The sequence below is a fragment of the Vigna angularis genome, chromosome 2 (assembly GCF_016808095.1).
Source record: "Vigna angularis cultivar LongXiaoDou No.4 chromosome 2, ASM1680809v1, whole genome shotgun sequence".
In the NCBI taxonomy this organism is placed as follows: domain Eukaryota; kingdom Viridiplantae; phylum Streptophyta; class Magnoliopsida; order Fabales; family Fabaceae; genus Vigna; species Vigna angularis.
In genome coordinates this window covers 1,419,368-1,436,380 of record NC_068971.1, presented here as the reverse complement: position 1 = coordinate 1,436,380, position 17,013 = coordinate 1,419,368, and the positions used below count along the sequence as shown (strand labels likewise).

The following is a 17,013-nucleotide window of genomic DNA, read 5'->3' as shown; positions in this document are numbered from 1 at the left end:
AAAAAATAGAATTGAGTTTCCTTTTATAGAAAAAAGCAAGGGATGTGATAAAAAAAAATAAAGAATAAAACAAGAGAGGAATATTGACAATTAAGAGCAATATAGTGATAACAAAATATGAAAAGTTGGGAATGGTATGAATTAAAAGAAATATAAAATAGTAACAATTAATGAGTAATAATATGAAACAAATAAATTTCAGAACTATTGAAAATTTGTATTTAATTGAGTTATCATACTTTTGAAATTATGGTATAAAATTTATATTATTTTGTAAGTATATTATCGTTGAAATTCTTATAGGTGATACTCTATATAAATTTTCTATATATGTACCACTTTTCATATAAAACTTAAAGATTTAGTATTTATAATTTTTTTCTATATAAATTAATGTATCACTTTTGAGTTATTTAATGAAATTGAATTAAATATAACCAAAAATATTAGCAAGGCTAGAGTATACCTATTTTGAATGTAGTAAAAATAAATATAACGAGACATACGATAAACTCGTACTTATAGTAAATAAATTATGAGTGTATGCAAAATGTCATGATAAATATATAAAAATACTCCTTATTACAATTTACAACACTATATGCAAATATTTGTAAGTATTTTTTTCTTTTGCATTGAATTTTTTTATATAATGTTTTATTTTAAGAATTTATAACAAGATTTTTAAACTATTATTATAAATGAACATATGCGATTTTCATTTATGCTTTAAGCAAAAAAAAAACTTTGAACAACTTTCTTCATATATATATATATATATATATATATATATATATATATATATATATATATATATATATATATATATATATATATATATATATATATATATATATATATATATATATATATATATATATATATATATATATATATATATATATATATATATATATATATATATATATATAGGTTAAGTAAATTTCTATCAGATGCATGTTTCACTTTGTTTAGTCTTTATTAATTTCTTTTGATCTATTTAATTTCACAGATTTAAGAAACATGAAAGAATGTACTTAAAAACTATTTAAAAAATCACTAAATAATAAAATCAAATTTATAGGATAGAAAATTAAAGTCCAAATAAACCATTATTTTTATGACAAAGAGTTTTGCTACTCAAATTTTCCAAGTTTTGTCAGTTTTTATTAAAAAGAAGTGTCGTGTGAAGAGAGATTTGATCCCCACGACCATTGTCTTCTCAATACCTAAATAATTTACAACAATTTATTTTGTTTACGTCGACACCTATGTTATGCCTCACAATCACACATTTAATATTTTTTGTACTTATATCTTTATAAAACTCAACATATTTTTTATATTCATTTTTTATACTATTTCTTTTTAAGAAAAATTCCAAAAGTTAATTATTTATAATTATTTTATTGTTATAAAATGGTTAAATAAATGTAAATATATGTTATTTTATTTTTTTCACGTGCCGACACATTTAATATTAGTGACAAGAATGGAGACATTGAACAATGAAGATGTAATGCGTTTCTAGAAAACCAATTTCAAGAATAGCACGAAATCCTATGTTGCTTCTATCAGCAATATTGTTATTATCTTGACTTTACCTTAAAATTTGTATTTTTTTTACCAAGTCCATGTGATAGAAACGGTCCTAGTCAGCTTTTCTCCGTTCAAAATCTCAATGGTAAGAAAAATAATAATAAACAATGTAATAGGTCCATTGTCCATAGCTACAAGCTTTTCCCCTTTTCAAATGAGCAAGCTATAAGAAAGCTTGAACCTTTGAAAGATCTCAAGCAAGTTGAAATTTTTCCATTTTAGAAGCTACTCATTTGATTGGAGAGAAATCTTTTCATTTTTGGGTACCATGGAGTCACAACTGTTCAAAAGTTTTCATCTGCTTATTAAAATATTATATGAAAAGCCTATTTTGGATATTAGATTCCTGAAAACTACATTTTGACTATATACATGAGTATGTGTCGTCTTAATGAAACAAGAGTACATTTTCAAGCAGCATTTAATGGCCTCATCTTTCCTTTATTGTGTCTCCTTACTATTCTAAATTATGGTAGCAAATGTAGTTATGGCGACAGCAGAAAAGGTGAGGTGCAGTTAATTTTGTACATGTATATAGATTATAGATGAGACTGTGATGAAATTGAAAGAAGAGATTACATGGGAAAGGATCTGTTGAGTAATCTACCAGATGAAATTCTGGGTCGCATAGTTTCTTTTCTGCCAAACGAATCAGCACTAGAAACCAGTCTCCTTTCTACCAGATGGAGAGACCTGTGGAATGAAGCTGTTGTAAGACATGGTAGTGAAGAGGATATCATAGGTGTTGTTGCAGGGTTTGTGACAAGTTTTCAGGAGCTTGATCCATTGAAGCATCCCAGAAAGCTTCAATTTCACTTTGCTCAAGAGAGTGTGGTTTTGGCAACTGTTGCAAATAACAGTAAGCTTATGCTTGATTTCACCCCTTGGAAGGAAGAGCTTCAAATGGGGTATGGCTTGTTCTTCAAGCCATACGAGTCTTTTCCTTCCACTTTCTCAGTCAAAACCCTCTATCTCAAATCAGTGACTTCTTTCACCAGTGAGGTTGCTTCTTCCATTGTTTCAAATTTGGAGCACCTTCAGAACTTGGTCCTCATTCACTGCAGAGGGTTGGAATCTTTGAGTGTTGACTCCATCTCAGAGCTTCACAGTTTAACCATCTTGGATTGCTTGGAGCTGAAGTCTCTCAATCTCAAAACTTCTAAACTCAAGTCTTTTCGGTACCGTGGGCCTCTTCCTTTGATTAGGCCAGAATTTCATTTCAACCTCAGTCATGCCATGCTTGATTGCAGACTAGGACCGAGCTGCACTGGTTTCACCACCAGGGATTTTGATGCAACCCTATTAACCATAAAGAACTCTGAAGTTCTTACTCTGTGTAAATGGACTTTTGAGGTATGTCATGTTTGTTTGATTGAATTCTTTTGGTAGTTCTTGTATGTTCATTGAGAAATTGTAACAAGGATTGAACCTAACACTTCTATGCACATTTTCATCACTTAGAATATGCTTATGATATCAAAATGGTCTGGTATAATTAACAGATAATCATGCTCTTTAAACATATTGTCAACTGTTTGATTCTTACATTCGTCTGTGTGGAAGAACACTGGCTAAAAATGTCAGTTCCTTGAAAGAGCTTTTAATACTTTAAGAGATACTTTGTTTACATGGTTGGAAATCTCACGTTTGCTCGTGATAAGACGAGTTTATAATAGATAAATGAATGCAAACCTTAATTTATAAGTCAGTTTTGTAAGATTGAATTAAACTTAAAGTTCATTTCTTAACAGTAATTGATCAGTAATGATAAGAAGCAAAACCAAGATGTCTCATCTTTTAAGTTTTCTGCATTGAGCAATGTAACTCCAGCAAGATTATCTTTTTGCAGGAATTGATATGGCCATCGATTTGTCCTCTATCTGGGAGCTTCAAATTCTATAAATTAAGAGAGTTATGGTGGATTGACAACTATAACAAGAAGGAATTCAGCATGGAAGCCTTATTCTCCTTCTTGAAGCTATGTCCTTCCTTGGAGCAACTTGTTGTGACTGTATGTGTCCTCATAGGGGATTAATTGAACCTGTGTTCAGCTTTAGTTGTTAATCTTTCTGACATAATTCATTTTTCACTTACTGATATGCAGATTGATCCTGAAAGTTATTCTGCTGAAGGGACCAATTCATGCATAATGAAAGAGACTAAATGCACTGAACTGCAACATCTTAAACTGATAAAGTTTATAGGTTTTCCTTGTCCAAAAGATGAAATCTCATTGGCTAAAGGTTTAATTCGTCTGATCAAGGGAAACCCTCCAAAGATAAAGTCTTCGGATGGGAATTTCTTGGATGCAATCTCTGTGCAGTGATTTTTACATCAATCACAACAAATAAAGATTTGTTGCAAATACCAAAGAAAGCAAGATTGAGAAAAAGTCATGTACTAATTAAGCATGTATCAAGGTACTATGAATGTGTTTTTTTTTTTCTCTCCTATTGGCTTTATCTGTAGCCTTGAAGCAGGGTATTTGCAGACTAAGGTAATTTAGTTTTGAAGAAAAAAACTAACTGATAAAATCGTATTTCAATGATGTCATTCTCAAATACACTTTGATCAAATTCAATTTAACTTTTTCAACTGTTTTGTAGGTTTTGATTAGAATTGATTAATTCTGACACTCTTGTTTGAACCGCAGACATAAAACCGTGTATTCTATAAATATTGTTGTACCTGTACTATGGAAAACAAAGTCAATTATTATGAGATCACTAATGCAGTCATTGAAATATTATGCTATGAACAATTGTAATTGAATGGTTAAGAACAAGATAGATAAAAGGAAGAAAAAAGGAAAACTCACACAGAAAATCACACCCTCAGTTTATATTAAAGTGATTTGTATTTATAAAACCAATTTATGATGAAATCTGACATAAAATATATACTTTCTATTTTGAAATCATACTAACTTAATTTTAACTAAAATTTAATTCAAACGTATATGATATTAATGATCTTATCCTAAACTTTATTAAAAGTATATAAAGTTTATATTGTAAGATTTGATCTGCATTTTATAGTTAAAGAAAACAAATTATTCAAATTAGTTTTAGATATGAACCAAATATCTAAGTTTAATTTGATATGACATCAAACTGAATATTCTTAAATGTTTAAAATCTTTAAAATGAGATTCCAAAAGGAAAAAAAGAAAATAAAAAGAAGGTAATTTTGGCTTCAATCCCTCCAAACAATGATTTCGTTATACTTCACATTCAAAGGTGGTTGATTGAAGAATTATGGAAAGACAAATTTTCAAACAAACTACGATGTGCTACCACGGATTGACATCCTCAAAGATACAAGGAAAATTGCATGACTTGAATAGAAATTATGATTTTATTTATTAACTATAAGCGTAATCATTAAACAAAATTATTTTATTAAAAGTATGATAAGGCGTGTTAGAGTATTGGGGACACTAATTAGCATTGTTTTTACAATCATAATAGAAAAACTCTCCATTATTCTCGCCGACCACTTGGTCCAGAGAAATAATGGAAAAGGTGGAGAATCTAATTCTTCATTGATTATAGGGATAGACAACAAGCTTAGACTAAGTCTTCACCTTCTGCACATGGTCAACAAACATTGAATTTGTCTTTCGATAAATATTATTTATTTAGCTTATAAGCATTGAATATAATTCCAATTCAGGGTATTGTAATTGCTATTAGATTTCATGTAATATATGGAGTTACTTCAAATAAAATCTAACATAATCTCATTTGGGAGAATAATAAAGCTACAGGTGCATGCATGCATACTTTTTTCAAGCTCGATTTTGAATATGCAAACCATACTTATTGATATTATTAGACAGGTTATTCTCAATTAATATAATAAGAGTGGAAAATTAAAGCATGATCCTATTCTGTCAAAACCAACGCCAAAATGACTGCAAGGTTTAAATACATTTTGAACCAAACTGAGGAAGAATTTTAGGTGGCACACTGTTGAAGATGGCCATGTTTCTTTGCTTAAACCAAGTCCAATTTAACACAACAATTTGTATTCTTAGTTAATTAGAATTTAGGAATCAGCCACTAGTCCTTTCGAATGTCCAAGAAATCAGCATCAATCAGATTGAAATTAGATATCCTTGCTTGTTCAGGGAAGATACAATCAAGGAATCAAGCTTTAAATATGACAAAGACAATGAGGGAAAAGGTCTCACCTGTGAATAAGTGGGCCTTCAGATAAGAAAGCTAGAAACTGCTTAACTTATCTTATATTCATTTACTTCCGATTCTGCAGTGGTATAGTTTGGACCAATGTGACAATATAACAATAATAAACTTTTCTATGAACCAAGGAAAAAAATGAAGCGTATTTCAACTAATTAGCCACTGATTTAGAGAAAATCTAATTCATCATTTGCTGAGAGAGGATAGACGACGAGCTTACAAGCATTGTTCATCACCAAATTTTGGAGTCCTTTTGCTAATTCTGTACAGGGCCACAAGACCTGCACTTCCCGCAAGGTATTCAAAGACCACACTTCTTTTGGAAGCTGAGTCAAGGATTTGCAGCTTCTGACGACCAAACGACGAACACGTGGCATTGAACCTCTGTCTACTCTCCACATTTTGACCTTGATTGCAATCATCTCAAACACTTGAAGCTGAAGGAACCCTCCCGTGGCACAATGCAGGTCAAATCTAGTATCATTCGTCTGCGATGACAATTTCAGAACTTGAAGGTTGGGAACCTTTCCTAGCGTATGCATGACAGTGGAGTTGAAGAAACCAAACTTTGTGAGGGATATCTTGGTGATGTTCGACGGAAACACATTTGCATTTTGAGGAATCTCAGTAGTGCCTATCACTTTCAGCTTCCGGAGATGGCTCAGGCGATGGAGACTCTGTAACTGTATTTTAGCATTGCACTTGTCACGTCTTTCGTAATGTATACCCAATTTTGTCATCCCTGGGAATCTACGACTATCCAACAACGATGCTGTGCGAGGATCAAGAGCCACGGTTGAGAGGGTTTGAAGATTGGGCATAGTTTTACTTTCTGAGGGCATTTCTGGGAGCCCAACGGGTCCAAACAACAGAAGATGCCTTAGTTGTTTAAGTTGCCATAATTCACCAGAAAAGGATTTTATAGGCGAACCTCTTAAATCCAAGGTTTCTAGATTCCACAATCTGCATATAGAAGGTGGAATAGTTTCAAGATTATGAGAGTGTATTCTCAAGTACCTTAAATGAATGAGCTTCTCCAAATCAGTGGGTATTGAGTTAACATTCATTCGTCCTAAATCCAACACGCGAGCCAACCTGAAGCTCTTGAGAAGCCATCTCCAGTGATTTGCCTTAACCTTGTACACCTCTTGCCCAAAGCATAACAAGGAACGCGTCGCCGAGATGGTGTAATCAGATACGATACTCGAAGAGAAATGAAAAAGAGTACCCTGGAGAGACAACTTACGGGGACAACTATTGAGGTTTTGAATATCAATCTCTCCACAAACCTCGAAAAACTTGTCTTCCCTGCTCTCAGATATGCAAAGGTCACGAAGAAGATCGTGAATCCGACATGTTTTGACACCCCCATCATTGGTTCTACTTACCACTTGGATCAAGCTTCGATCCACCAGTTCATCCAAGTACTCTTCCGCAATGTATTCCGGCTCTGGTATGTCTTGGCCTCCAGAAGTTTCTTGTGTTAATAATCCTTCGGATATCCACAACTGGATTAACTGCTTCACGGGGATCCTATAATCTTCAGGGTACATGCCAAAATACAGAAAGCAAGGCTTTAACCTCGCGGGCAAGGAGTCATAGCTGAGTTTGAGTATGTCCTTGAGTGTGTTGTCCCTCCCAAGATGCCAATTCACATGGTCCTTGATTCTAGACCAATCCCTCGGTGACTTCTTGTTAGCCAAAATCCCTGCCATCACAATAAGAGCAAGTGGCAACCCATCACAGCTATCAGCGATCAATTTTCCCAGGGATTCTAAATCAGAAGGACAATCTTCTCCCCTAAACACCTTCTTGGAAAGCAGCTCCCAGCTTTCTTCTTTGGTGAGGAAAGGAAGAGCGTAGGGAGGAACAGGACCAGCGTGAGAAGCCACCTCAGCCGAACGAGTAGTCATCAATATCCTGCTTCCATTTTGATCATCAGGAAATGCCCCTTTAACCTCATTCCACACCTGTTTCTGCCAAACATCGTCCACCACCACCAAGTACTTGCTTCTGTTCAAGCATTCTCGCACCTTCATCTTCAGCTCTTCATCACTCACACTAGTCTCTTCTCTTTTCTTGAACAAATTACTGTACTTGGACGTGGACATCAAACACTTGAGCAGGCTCAAGAAAAACTCCCTTGGTCGATAATCATTAGACACATAACCCCACGCCCGACAAGGAAACACGTTCTTCACTCGGTTAGAGTTATATACCTTTCGAGCAAGCGTGGTTTTTCCCAAACCACCCATACCGACGACGGAAACAACTTTAAGACGAGAATCCGACACCATGAGTTTCTCAATCACAACCTTGGAGTCCAGCGCAAACCCTACCACCTCTTCCTCCTCCACCTCCCTCCTCTGCCTCCGAATCCGCTCCGCTTCCTCTTCGCTGCCTCTCTTTCCGTCCTCGATGCCGTACCTCTCTTTGTTGTCGAAGATCTCTTTGATTCTGGCCTTGATCCCGTCGACCTTCACTGCCACCTGGTGAAGCATGAGCGCGTGGTCCACACCGCGGAAACCGACTTTCCCGATCACGTTTCTCCGGCTTTGCTTGATGATGCAGGCGACGTAGGTGTCGATGACGTCTTCGGCCTCGTGCGCGACGTCTCTGATCTGGCTGACGAGTTCCGCGACCATGTCATGCTCTTTGCGCTTCCCTTGGGAGTTCCTGAGGAAGAGATTCATGAACTTGAGCTCGCTCTGCAACGACGCCACTTGGTCGCGCACGCCGGTGAGAAGTTTGGCTTCCTCCACCAACAACCTCGTCAATTTATCTATCAGAAACACGACAATCGAATCCGCCATTTCTCTGCACTCTACAGTTTGGATTGGAAATGGAGCAACGTAGCGATCGTGGTGCACTGCACTCGCTAGCTTCCGTGTTCTCTATCTAAATACAAAGGTCAACGTAGTCGCATTCTCTCCATAGTCAACACCTTCCACTAACAATCCAACCTCTATCTCTGGATAATACTTCCTGGACCATTCTCATCTCTTGGATTCTGATTTTTTCTCAGATATTTTTTCTTTTCGATTTTTTTTTAATCTCTCTCTGTTTTATAAGAAATTAAAAATCAGGAATTACATCAAAATGCATGTTAATTCTTTCATAGTTTTTGTTTTTTTTTTTGCTTTCATATGTTGTCTTCTTTCTTTTGTATTTTTTCTCAAACTATGTTTTCGAGGAGACTGCTTCTTTCTGAAACTAGATTTTAATAATACCTGTGAAATATATTTCTAAAAACCGTTAAATGAAATGTGTTTTGAAAAAAAGTATTTCAAAACATATGAAATGAATTTCAGTAAGAACTTTTCGAAATATTTTTTTTCTTTTATTCTTTCTGCATTCTCTCTTTTCTTCTTTCTCTACCGCAGCCAACAACGATGTTTATGTTTTTTTTCCATCATTGTGGGTGCAGAAAGTAATAGCCTTACTGGCACCACCCAATTTGAATAGTTTAGTTCCCTCTTCTTTCATCTTGGAGGGTTACTCCCTGCACCGTCTCAATTGCTCCTGTACGACCACATTTTTTTTTAATTTTAAATCTATTTTTCACATTTTAAACAATTTTACATTTTCACTTCTTTTTTTTCAACGACGTCCACATTAAGTTTTATGTTTTTTTATTTTTAATTTATTAAAATATTATATTTTAATTAATTTATAAATTATTTAAATTTTTTTATAATATTACGTAAATTAATTTTATTTTATTTAATTAAATAATTATTATTAATTTAATTTAATTATTTTTAATTAATTATAATAAACATATATTCTACATTTAACGGATCCGTTAAGTTTTTCTTTACTTTTTTAAGATTTTAGTTTATTAAAATATTATATTTTAAATTAATTTATAGATTATTTTAATTTTTTTGTTTTTTACAATATATTACGTAAATTAATTTTAATTTATAAAATTAAATAATTATTATTAATTTAAAGTAAAATAAAAATCAAATTAATTAAATTAATTATTATTATTTAATTAAATAAAATAAAATTAATTTATGTGATATATTATAAAAACAAAAATAAATAAATAATTTATAAATTAATTTAAAATATAATATTTTAGTAAACTAAAAATTAAAAAAAAAAACTTAAACACATATCCGTGGATTATAATTATTTAAAAAATAATATAATTAAATTAATATAATTATTTCATTAAATAAAATAAATTAATTTATATATAATTATGTAACAAATTTAAAAGAAATTTAAATAATATCTATATTAATTTAAAATATAATAAATTAATAAATTAAAAACTAAAAAGAAAAGCAGAAAGTCCGGATGTGCCAGATGTGACATATCTATTTGAAGAATTTTTTCTTTTATTGATATCTGTTGAAAAAAAAAATAAGAGTGTAGAATTTTTTAAAATATAAAAAATAATTTTAAAATTTTTAAAAAATGTGATGATACAACGAGCAAGCTGAAGTGGTGTAGGGAGTAACTCTTTTCATTTTGTCAGAATTTTGAGACCCACGGTGTTGAACTTAGAGGCTACTACTCCGTATAAGTGGGCTCGACCCAGAATCAGTTAAACCCAATTCTCTATTAATTTTGTTTTTTTTTTTCTTCCAAAAATTATGGTTTGTTCAAACCTCATTTTCTTAATAATGTATCATGAGAATATATATGTATATAAAAGATATCATAGAAGTTAGGAGTATAAATAAATAGTTTGAAAAATGTAACTGTTTGATATGAAATAGCGATTTATTTATGAAGAAAACCATGATATCAAACTCAATAATAAAAGCGAGTAATAAAATTATAAGTAAATTAAATTGTCAAAAATCCACTTGTGAACGATAAAATTAATGTTATATTTTAATTCTCTTTAAGGATTTTTCCTATGTTTGGTTTTTGCTAATGTAGAATTAGTTGTAAGTTTAGTTCGCAATATCTAACTTTACAAAAATGCATTGGAATAAAACACGTAATTTTATTTTTTAAATGGAAAAGTTTTAGTTGTCAACATAATGCTGTGACTCACGGGGGCAATTGTTCTTGTGTTTGGTAATGAAAAAAATAATCGTGTAAGAGAAAAGAGGAACAAGTTTCAAGGTAACACAGTATTTTGAAGTTGTTTTTAATGATATTAACGAATCAAAATTCATTATATATAAATATAAATTTTGAAACCATTATTATGAAAATGATGAAATTACCGTACATAATAGTTGCATGTATTTTTTTGCGTATTGTTAATGTTATATCTACAACAAGGTTAACTATATTTGCCAAAAAAATTAAAAACACACGAAACCTAGATAAAGAAAATATATATCAACATATTATTAAAGTTAAATGAGTATAATAATTATAAATTTGGTATGTAATAAATAGAATTAGTGTCTTCAGAATATGTATTAATACAGAAAAAAAAATTAATTAATAGGGCTGTAAATTTATATCTTACATATAATTAACGATATAATTAAATATAACTTTTAAGATGTACCATATAATTGTTCGGTCAATATTGAATTAGACAGTCCAAACAGTTAATCATATTACAAATATAATCATGTATTGTTCTTGAGACTAAACGACTGTGCTCAATAGATCGAGCGATCAGTCTATAGAGATATTATGTCTAATACTAATCAATTTAATATAAAATATTATTATTATCCACTATGTTGTATTTAGGCCACTAGTAATCCAAAAATTATTCTGAAGTCTATAAATACAAATTCGAAGTAAAAAGGCAGGTGATAACATTTAATATGTGTTAATAGTTTGAATTACCGAATTTTTACTAATTTTGATATTATTTTGTAAGTAACCTCTAAAGATAATAGATAAACAGTAAGGATAAACAGATATTTGAATTGTCAACCATCTGTATAACAGTAAACATAAAAAATCAAAATTTACATTTATAAATAAAATATAAATTTTATAATTTAATTATAAAAATATCACAACATATTTTCCATCTCATATTGTTACACATCATATATAAATTCACTAACGTGATAAACGGTTTTTGTGTTAATAGTAAGATTATAAAAAACATTATACTTGGATTGACACTTGAATGTGAGGATGAGGAAGAAGCACAATGAGCATAAAAGCAGTGATGAAATAAAGTGACAAAAGGTGACTTTAAGGTACACCAACCAGGTATTAAAGGAACAAATAAGTCAAAGAAAGAAAAAGTCAATATTAATGGTGTGTGATATACCCTCTTATTGGTGCATTATGAATGCTGAGTGTTGTTGACTTCCCACATTATATATTGACTTCAGCTACCTTCAAATTTCATCACTTTCAACTGCCATAAAGGACAATCACTTCCCTAAAAAGTAATTATAGCTAATCACCATTTTTATCTTTTCAATTTAATTTAATGTTATCAAACTTATTTAATACAATAAATTTTTTGTATTATTATTATTATTATTTTATACACGTTTAGATGATATTTCAACTTTAATATATCTTCTCACGCTGAAACAAATTCGATAATAAATGGTCAAGATTAATTAAAATATATTCTAAAAGGATTAAGAAAATAAAACTTAAATGTAAATTAATTTCACAACATTTATTTAACAAGTGAGATGTGGATGAAGAAAACCCTAAATTTTGCAAGGTCACAAATTCTGATGTCGTTTTGATCACAGTACAGTCCTCCCTCTTTGTCGTCTCATTCAAAACGGTTTGGTTAATTTAGTTAGGTTTGAACCGACTTCTTACACTTACCACTTTGACCTACCTTCACTTTGCAGTTTTATTTTTATAATTCAAATTTTTATGTGTAGAATCGAATTTCTTTAAAAATATTAGAATTAGATTTACAGCGTTCAAATTGATATACAAAGAAAATATATAAAAATTTATTTCTGAAAAACAATTGAAATTAAACAAACAAGAATAAAAAAATAATAAATATATGAAAAAAATGATATAAAACACAACGGAAATACGTAGTAATATTTCTTATGACATGTGATATTGGTTCTAAGTGTATAGTAATAATAATGGTACGAATTTTATTATCTCATTTTCATTTTTGTAATAAAAATTTATTTTTATTTCCATTCTCATCTTTAGTCTAAAATTTAAGGAAATATGAATTTTGTTTTATTTGCATTCTCATCGAGAATAGATATACTCCTATATCTATATTCATTTTTTTACTGTTTTAAATATTAATTAAATTATTTTTATAAAAAAATAAAAATCACATCAAAGAAATCATAATATCATCAAAATGTTCAATATTAAAAGTCAGGAAGTTTAGTATTAAGAAAAATGTTATACTTATATAAATCTCTAATAAAGATTTCTTTTTTATACTATTAAAAATTTATAATATATCACTTAAATGGAATAGTACAAATAACAAAATTAAATTAATAATAATTAAAATTTATACATAGATTTTTGAATTAAATTAAAGATTTATATAATTGAACACTTAAAATTAATAGTCAAACATTATCATAAATTAAAAATAAATAAGAATATTATAAAGAATTAAAGATAATAAAATATTTGATCCAAATATAATTCGATAAAATTAAGAATGTCCATTTGAATATAATATAGAGAAAGAACTATGTAATTAAAATTGTGATATGAGAAAAAATAATTTAAAAGTTAAAGTTTTATGTAATTGAACACTTAAAATTGAAAGTTAAATATTATCCTGAAGTAAAAATAATAATAAATAAAAATATTATAAAAGAACAAAAATAATCAGATATGTAACTTCAAAATTATTTGATAAAATGAAATTAAGAACACTTATTTAAACATAATTACACACAAAAAAGTATAATAAAATTATAATAAGAAAAAAAAGTATCTTGAAAATCTTATTAAAATTTGTAGAACAAGTTAAACAATTTAGAGAATATATAACCCAAGAAAAATAAATAATCATTATAAAACAAAGGATATATATATATATATATATATATATTCATCCTTACTCAATTCAAAACTTCATATATTATTTATATTTATACGTTTATTTAATTAATATGAAAATTCTCATTCAAAATGAAAAAGAATTCGAATAACTGATATGAACAAATTTATGTATCACCTCCATACATGCATATATTAAGCATTCAAAAAATTTGACTAAATAAAATTCAACTTTTCAATAAAAACTGTTATTTATGCATGAGATTTCTATCTTATCGGCTAATTTTTTATTTATTCAATATGTTTACTTATCGTGTTTTTATTTGTTGATAATATTTTTTAATTTGTAATATTTATTTTTAAAAATTGAACATGGAGTAAACATATAAAAAAACATTTTTGGTGCATAGTACCACCTTGACTCTTTGTATATATTTTTTAAATTGAACATGGAATAAACATATAAAAAAACATAAAGATTCAAGAACGAAAGAAGGGAGAAATTTCATATTTATTGAATAATGATAATAGTAGGTTTGGTACGGTGGAGAAAAGAAATGAAGAAGGAGACTACCAAATGAATTTTGAATTGAAAAATAAAAAAGAACGTTCGTTAATTTTTGTCTTAAAAGTCAATAATTTTTACTTTTTCAATAGCATAAAAGAAAATATGTTGTTATTTGATTTTTTTTTTCTCTTTCTAAATAATTTACTACATATACCAAACAATATGAGTAACTTTTATTGACTTTTTCAAGAAAAATTTTAAATGAACACAATAAATGATGTATTTGAAACTTAAAAAACGTTGATAGAATAATGAATGTTTCAACTTATTAATTATGTTTATTATAGTTGAAAATAAAATAAAATAAGAAGTCGTATTAAATAATAATAATACATTTAAACTATTGTAATATGAAGAAACGTTTTCTTACTTTAACATAATTTGAATGAAATAAAGATAAATTTAAAAATTGTATTTATCCATAAAAAAGTTTATATATTAAGATAAATTTCTTAGCAAAAAATAAATTAAGATGAAAAAAAGGCCATGCAATATAAAAAGAATAAGTGAAAAAACCTTTTTACCTGTGTATTTCTATTTATACAAAGAGAATAGATAGTTTTTTGAAATAAGGTTTATTAAAGATTAGTGTTGGTTCTTCAAAAAAAGACATAAGAAAATTTGTTCTCGATAAATAATAAATTGTGAATAAACTTATATCAATAAATCACCTTAAATTTAAAATCTTAACACGATATAGTGAATGTAATCCCTCAACTTAATTATACTTCATTGTTAAGACAATGTAAGAAAAACAATAAATATAAAATATTGTGATAAATATTATATATATATATATATATAATATTTATAATTTCATCTAAATAGGTTGAGACACTTTAACTATATCTCATACAATACATTTTTTCCTGTAAAAGTAACATATATAAAAGTCAAATAAATGTTTCTTTTAACATTCAACCTATTTCTTGTAATCATAACTATTTACTCTAATGATTTTTTTTGAAAACTATCCTCTTATTTTTTACAAGACATTTATCTCTCTCCACTGAACATATTATTATTATTTTTCTCAGATCTTCATATTTTAATTTTCGATATCTTAATCTTAAATTTGAACTTTTTGAAAGACATAAAAACATATGTTATTGAAACAATTCATGTATAACCTTTCTTTAATTTAAAAAAAAAAATCTCTTGACGAAGATAGAAATTCTTCCTCAGGTGTGAAATTCGAAGAAGATAAGGATGCAAAGTTTTTTTTATTTATTTATTTTTATTTTTTTTATATGCAAAATTATGTTGTTCACCCAAATTAATGAGGTTTTCTCAACACTGACACGTGACTGTAAGAAGACTGAATGAAATAAACTGTGTAACACAGCTGCAACATCGCAAAACGAATTTTCACTCACAAAATGCATATATTTTTCAACACACGACATCATAGAATTAATATTCGAGGTGGCTTGTGTGAAAGCTGTTATTTATAGTAAGAGTTCAGTTTGAGACCAAAATATAATTTCTTTTAAGTGATTTATTAATATACATAGTGCAAAAGTTGGACCAAACTACTTAGATCTAACGTGGACCAACAGTTTTTGGCAAGCCACCCACTATTTCAAGAATTAGAATAGTTTACTCTAAACTCGTGTTTCATTTTCCAACCATTTTTTTTACATCATCATGTTGTATGTATAATCTACACAAGTCAAGCCAAAAACTATGGCTGATTAATGAAGGAATGAGACACATTTATCTTTATACATATTTGACTTAAACTTTGATCTAATTATTTATTAATATTAAGATATTTTATGTTTAATTTAAATTTATAAAATTAATTTATAAAATAAAGTATATATTTATGTTAAAGTATATATATTTTGAGTATGAAATTAGAAATTGATAAGTAATAAGATAACGATCAGAGAGTAAATGAAACAGAAGATTCAACAAACAATAACTTTTGTTAAAATATATTATTAATGGATGTGAGACTTCCCATCATTAAACTTATTAAATCCAATTAAACTTAAATTTAAACTATATGAAAAAAAAAGTGTATTTCTGCTGAATGGGACCGGGGAAAACTCCTGCTACCTCCGTCCGGAAACACTCCTCCTCCTCCGGTCGGTCTTCCTTTTCTTGCCTCCTCCGCGCTCGGTATCAGTGTAAATGGGTTGACTTGCAGCAAACACTCCGACGATTAAGTCAGAATGGGCTCTCACAAGTCTATAATTATCAAAAGAACAGAGAGTTTACCTTCTCCTTTGACTACTATTTATACAATTTCAGAAAATATTCCCCATTAATTTACCTTTCAATGGCTTTCAATGTGTACTTTAAATACTCGACAAGGACCGTTACCTCATTAACTACACATTCATGAGCATTCAACTGCTATCTCCAACCCGTAATTTTACATAACTTCCCGATCGGATGCGTTATGCTTACGAGTTCCGATCGGACATACCAGGTTTGGGACACTCGATCGGTTGTGTCCCAATCTTCCCGGTCGGTTATCCACCCTCGGTACCCTTGGTAGTAACACGTCCCCCAAGCCCTAGCAAAAACACTTTTGCGTAGGGTTTTGAAGTGATCTCCGTTCGGTCGGTATCTTTCTTTGCTGCAACAGTCTTCAACACACTAACACTTGCTTTGGTGAGAACTGTAAAGTCCCGCCTATAACTTTTAGGCGAGAAATGTGAAAAAACCGAAACGTCAGATAGCCTGATCCGTCAGATCTTTTCGTAATCGAAACGTTAA

General features: G+C 29.4%; 2 protein-coding genes across 3 annotated transcripts; one reads left to right on the top strand and one right to left on the bottom strand.

Moving 5' to 3' along the window:
* Positions 1-1,799: 1,799 nt before the first annotated feature.
* On the top strand, positions 1,800-4,194 carry LOC108337534 (F-box protein At2g39490). Its single transcript, XM_017574087.2, has 3 exons — positions 1,800-2,952; positions 3,449-3,610; positions 3,704-4,194. Exons 1-3 carry the CDS (start codon positions 2,179-2,181, stop codon positions 3,923-3,925), a joined length of 1,158 nt encoding a protein of 385 aa, XP_017429576.1. The 5' UTR covers positions 1,800-2,178; the 3' UTR covers positions 3,926-4,194.
* Positions 2,782-8,933, bottom strand: LOC108338728 (disease resistance protein RPP13). 2 transcript variants are annotated; one of them, XM_052873299.1, is made up of 2 exons: positions 6,025-8,933; positions 2,782-2,898 (listed from the first exon to the last, which is right to left on the bottom strand). In XM_052873299.1, exons 1-2 carry the CDS (start codon positions 8,615-8,617, stop codon positions 2,873-2,875), a joined length of 2,619 nt encoding a protein of 872 aa, XP_052729259.1. In that variant the 5' UTR covers positions 8,618-8,933; the 3' UTR covers positions 2,782-2,872. The 2 variants fall into 2 exon arrangements, with proteins under 2 accessions (XP_052729259.1, XP_052729260.1); XM_052873300.1 differs by lacking the exon at positions 2,782-2,898 and adding an exon at positions 5,777-5,868 and having other exon boundaries at positions 6,025-8,932.
* Positions 8,934-17,013: the final 8,080 nt, after the last annotated feature.

What these genes read in the sequence shown, in the direction of transcription:
- LOC108337534 (XM_017574087.2), top strand. Translation starts at nt 2,179, where the DNA reads ATGGGAAAGGATCTGTTGAGTAATCTACCAGATGAAATTCTGGGTCGC. An exon ending in TGTGTAAATGGACTTTTGAG is followed by an intron (nt 2,953 to 3,448) that starts GTATGTCATGTT and finishes ATCTTTTTGCAG; the next exon opens with GAATTGATATGGCCATCGAT. An exon ending in TGGAGCAACTTGTTGTGACT is followed by an intron (nt 3,611 to 3,703) that starts GTATGTGTCCTC and finishes ACTGATATGCAG; the next exon opens with ATTGATCCTGAAAGTTATTC.
- LOC108338728 (XM_052873299.1), bottom strand. Translation starts at nt 8,617, where the DNA reads ATGGCGGATTCGATTGTCGTGTTTCTGATAGATAAATTGACGAGGTTG. An exon ending in TTTGGTGATGAACAATGCTT is followed by an intron (nt 2,899 to 6,024) that starts GTAAGCTCGTCG and finishes TATGGTTAATAG; the next exon opens with GGTTGCATCAAAATCCCTGG.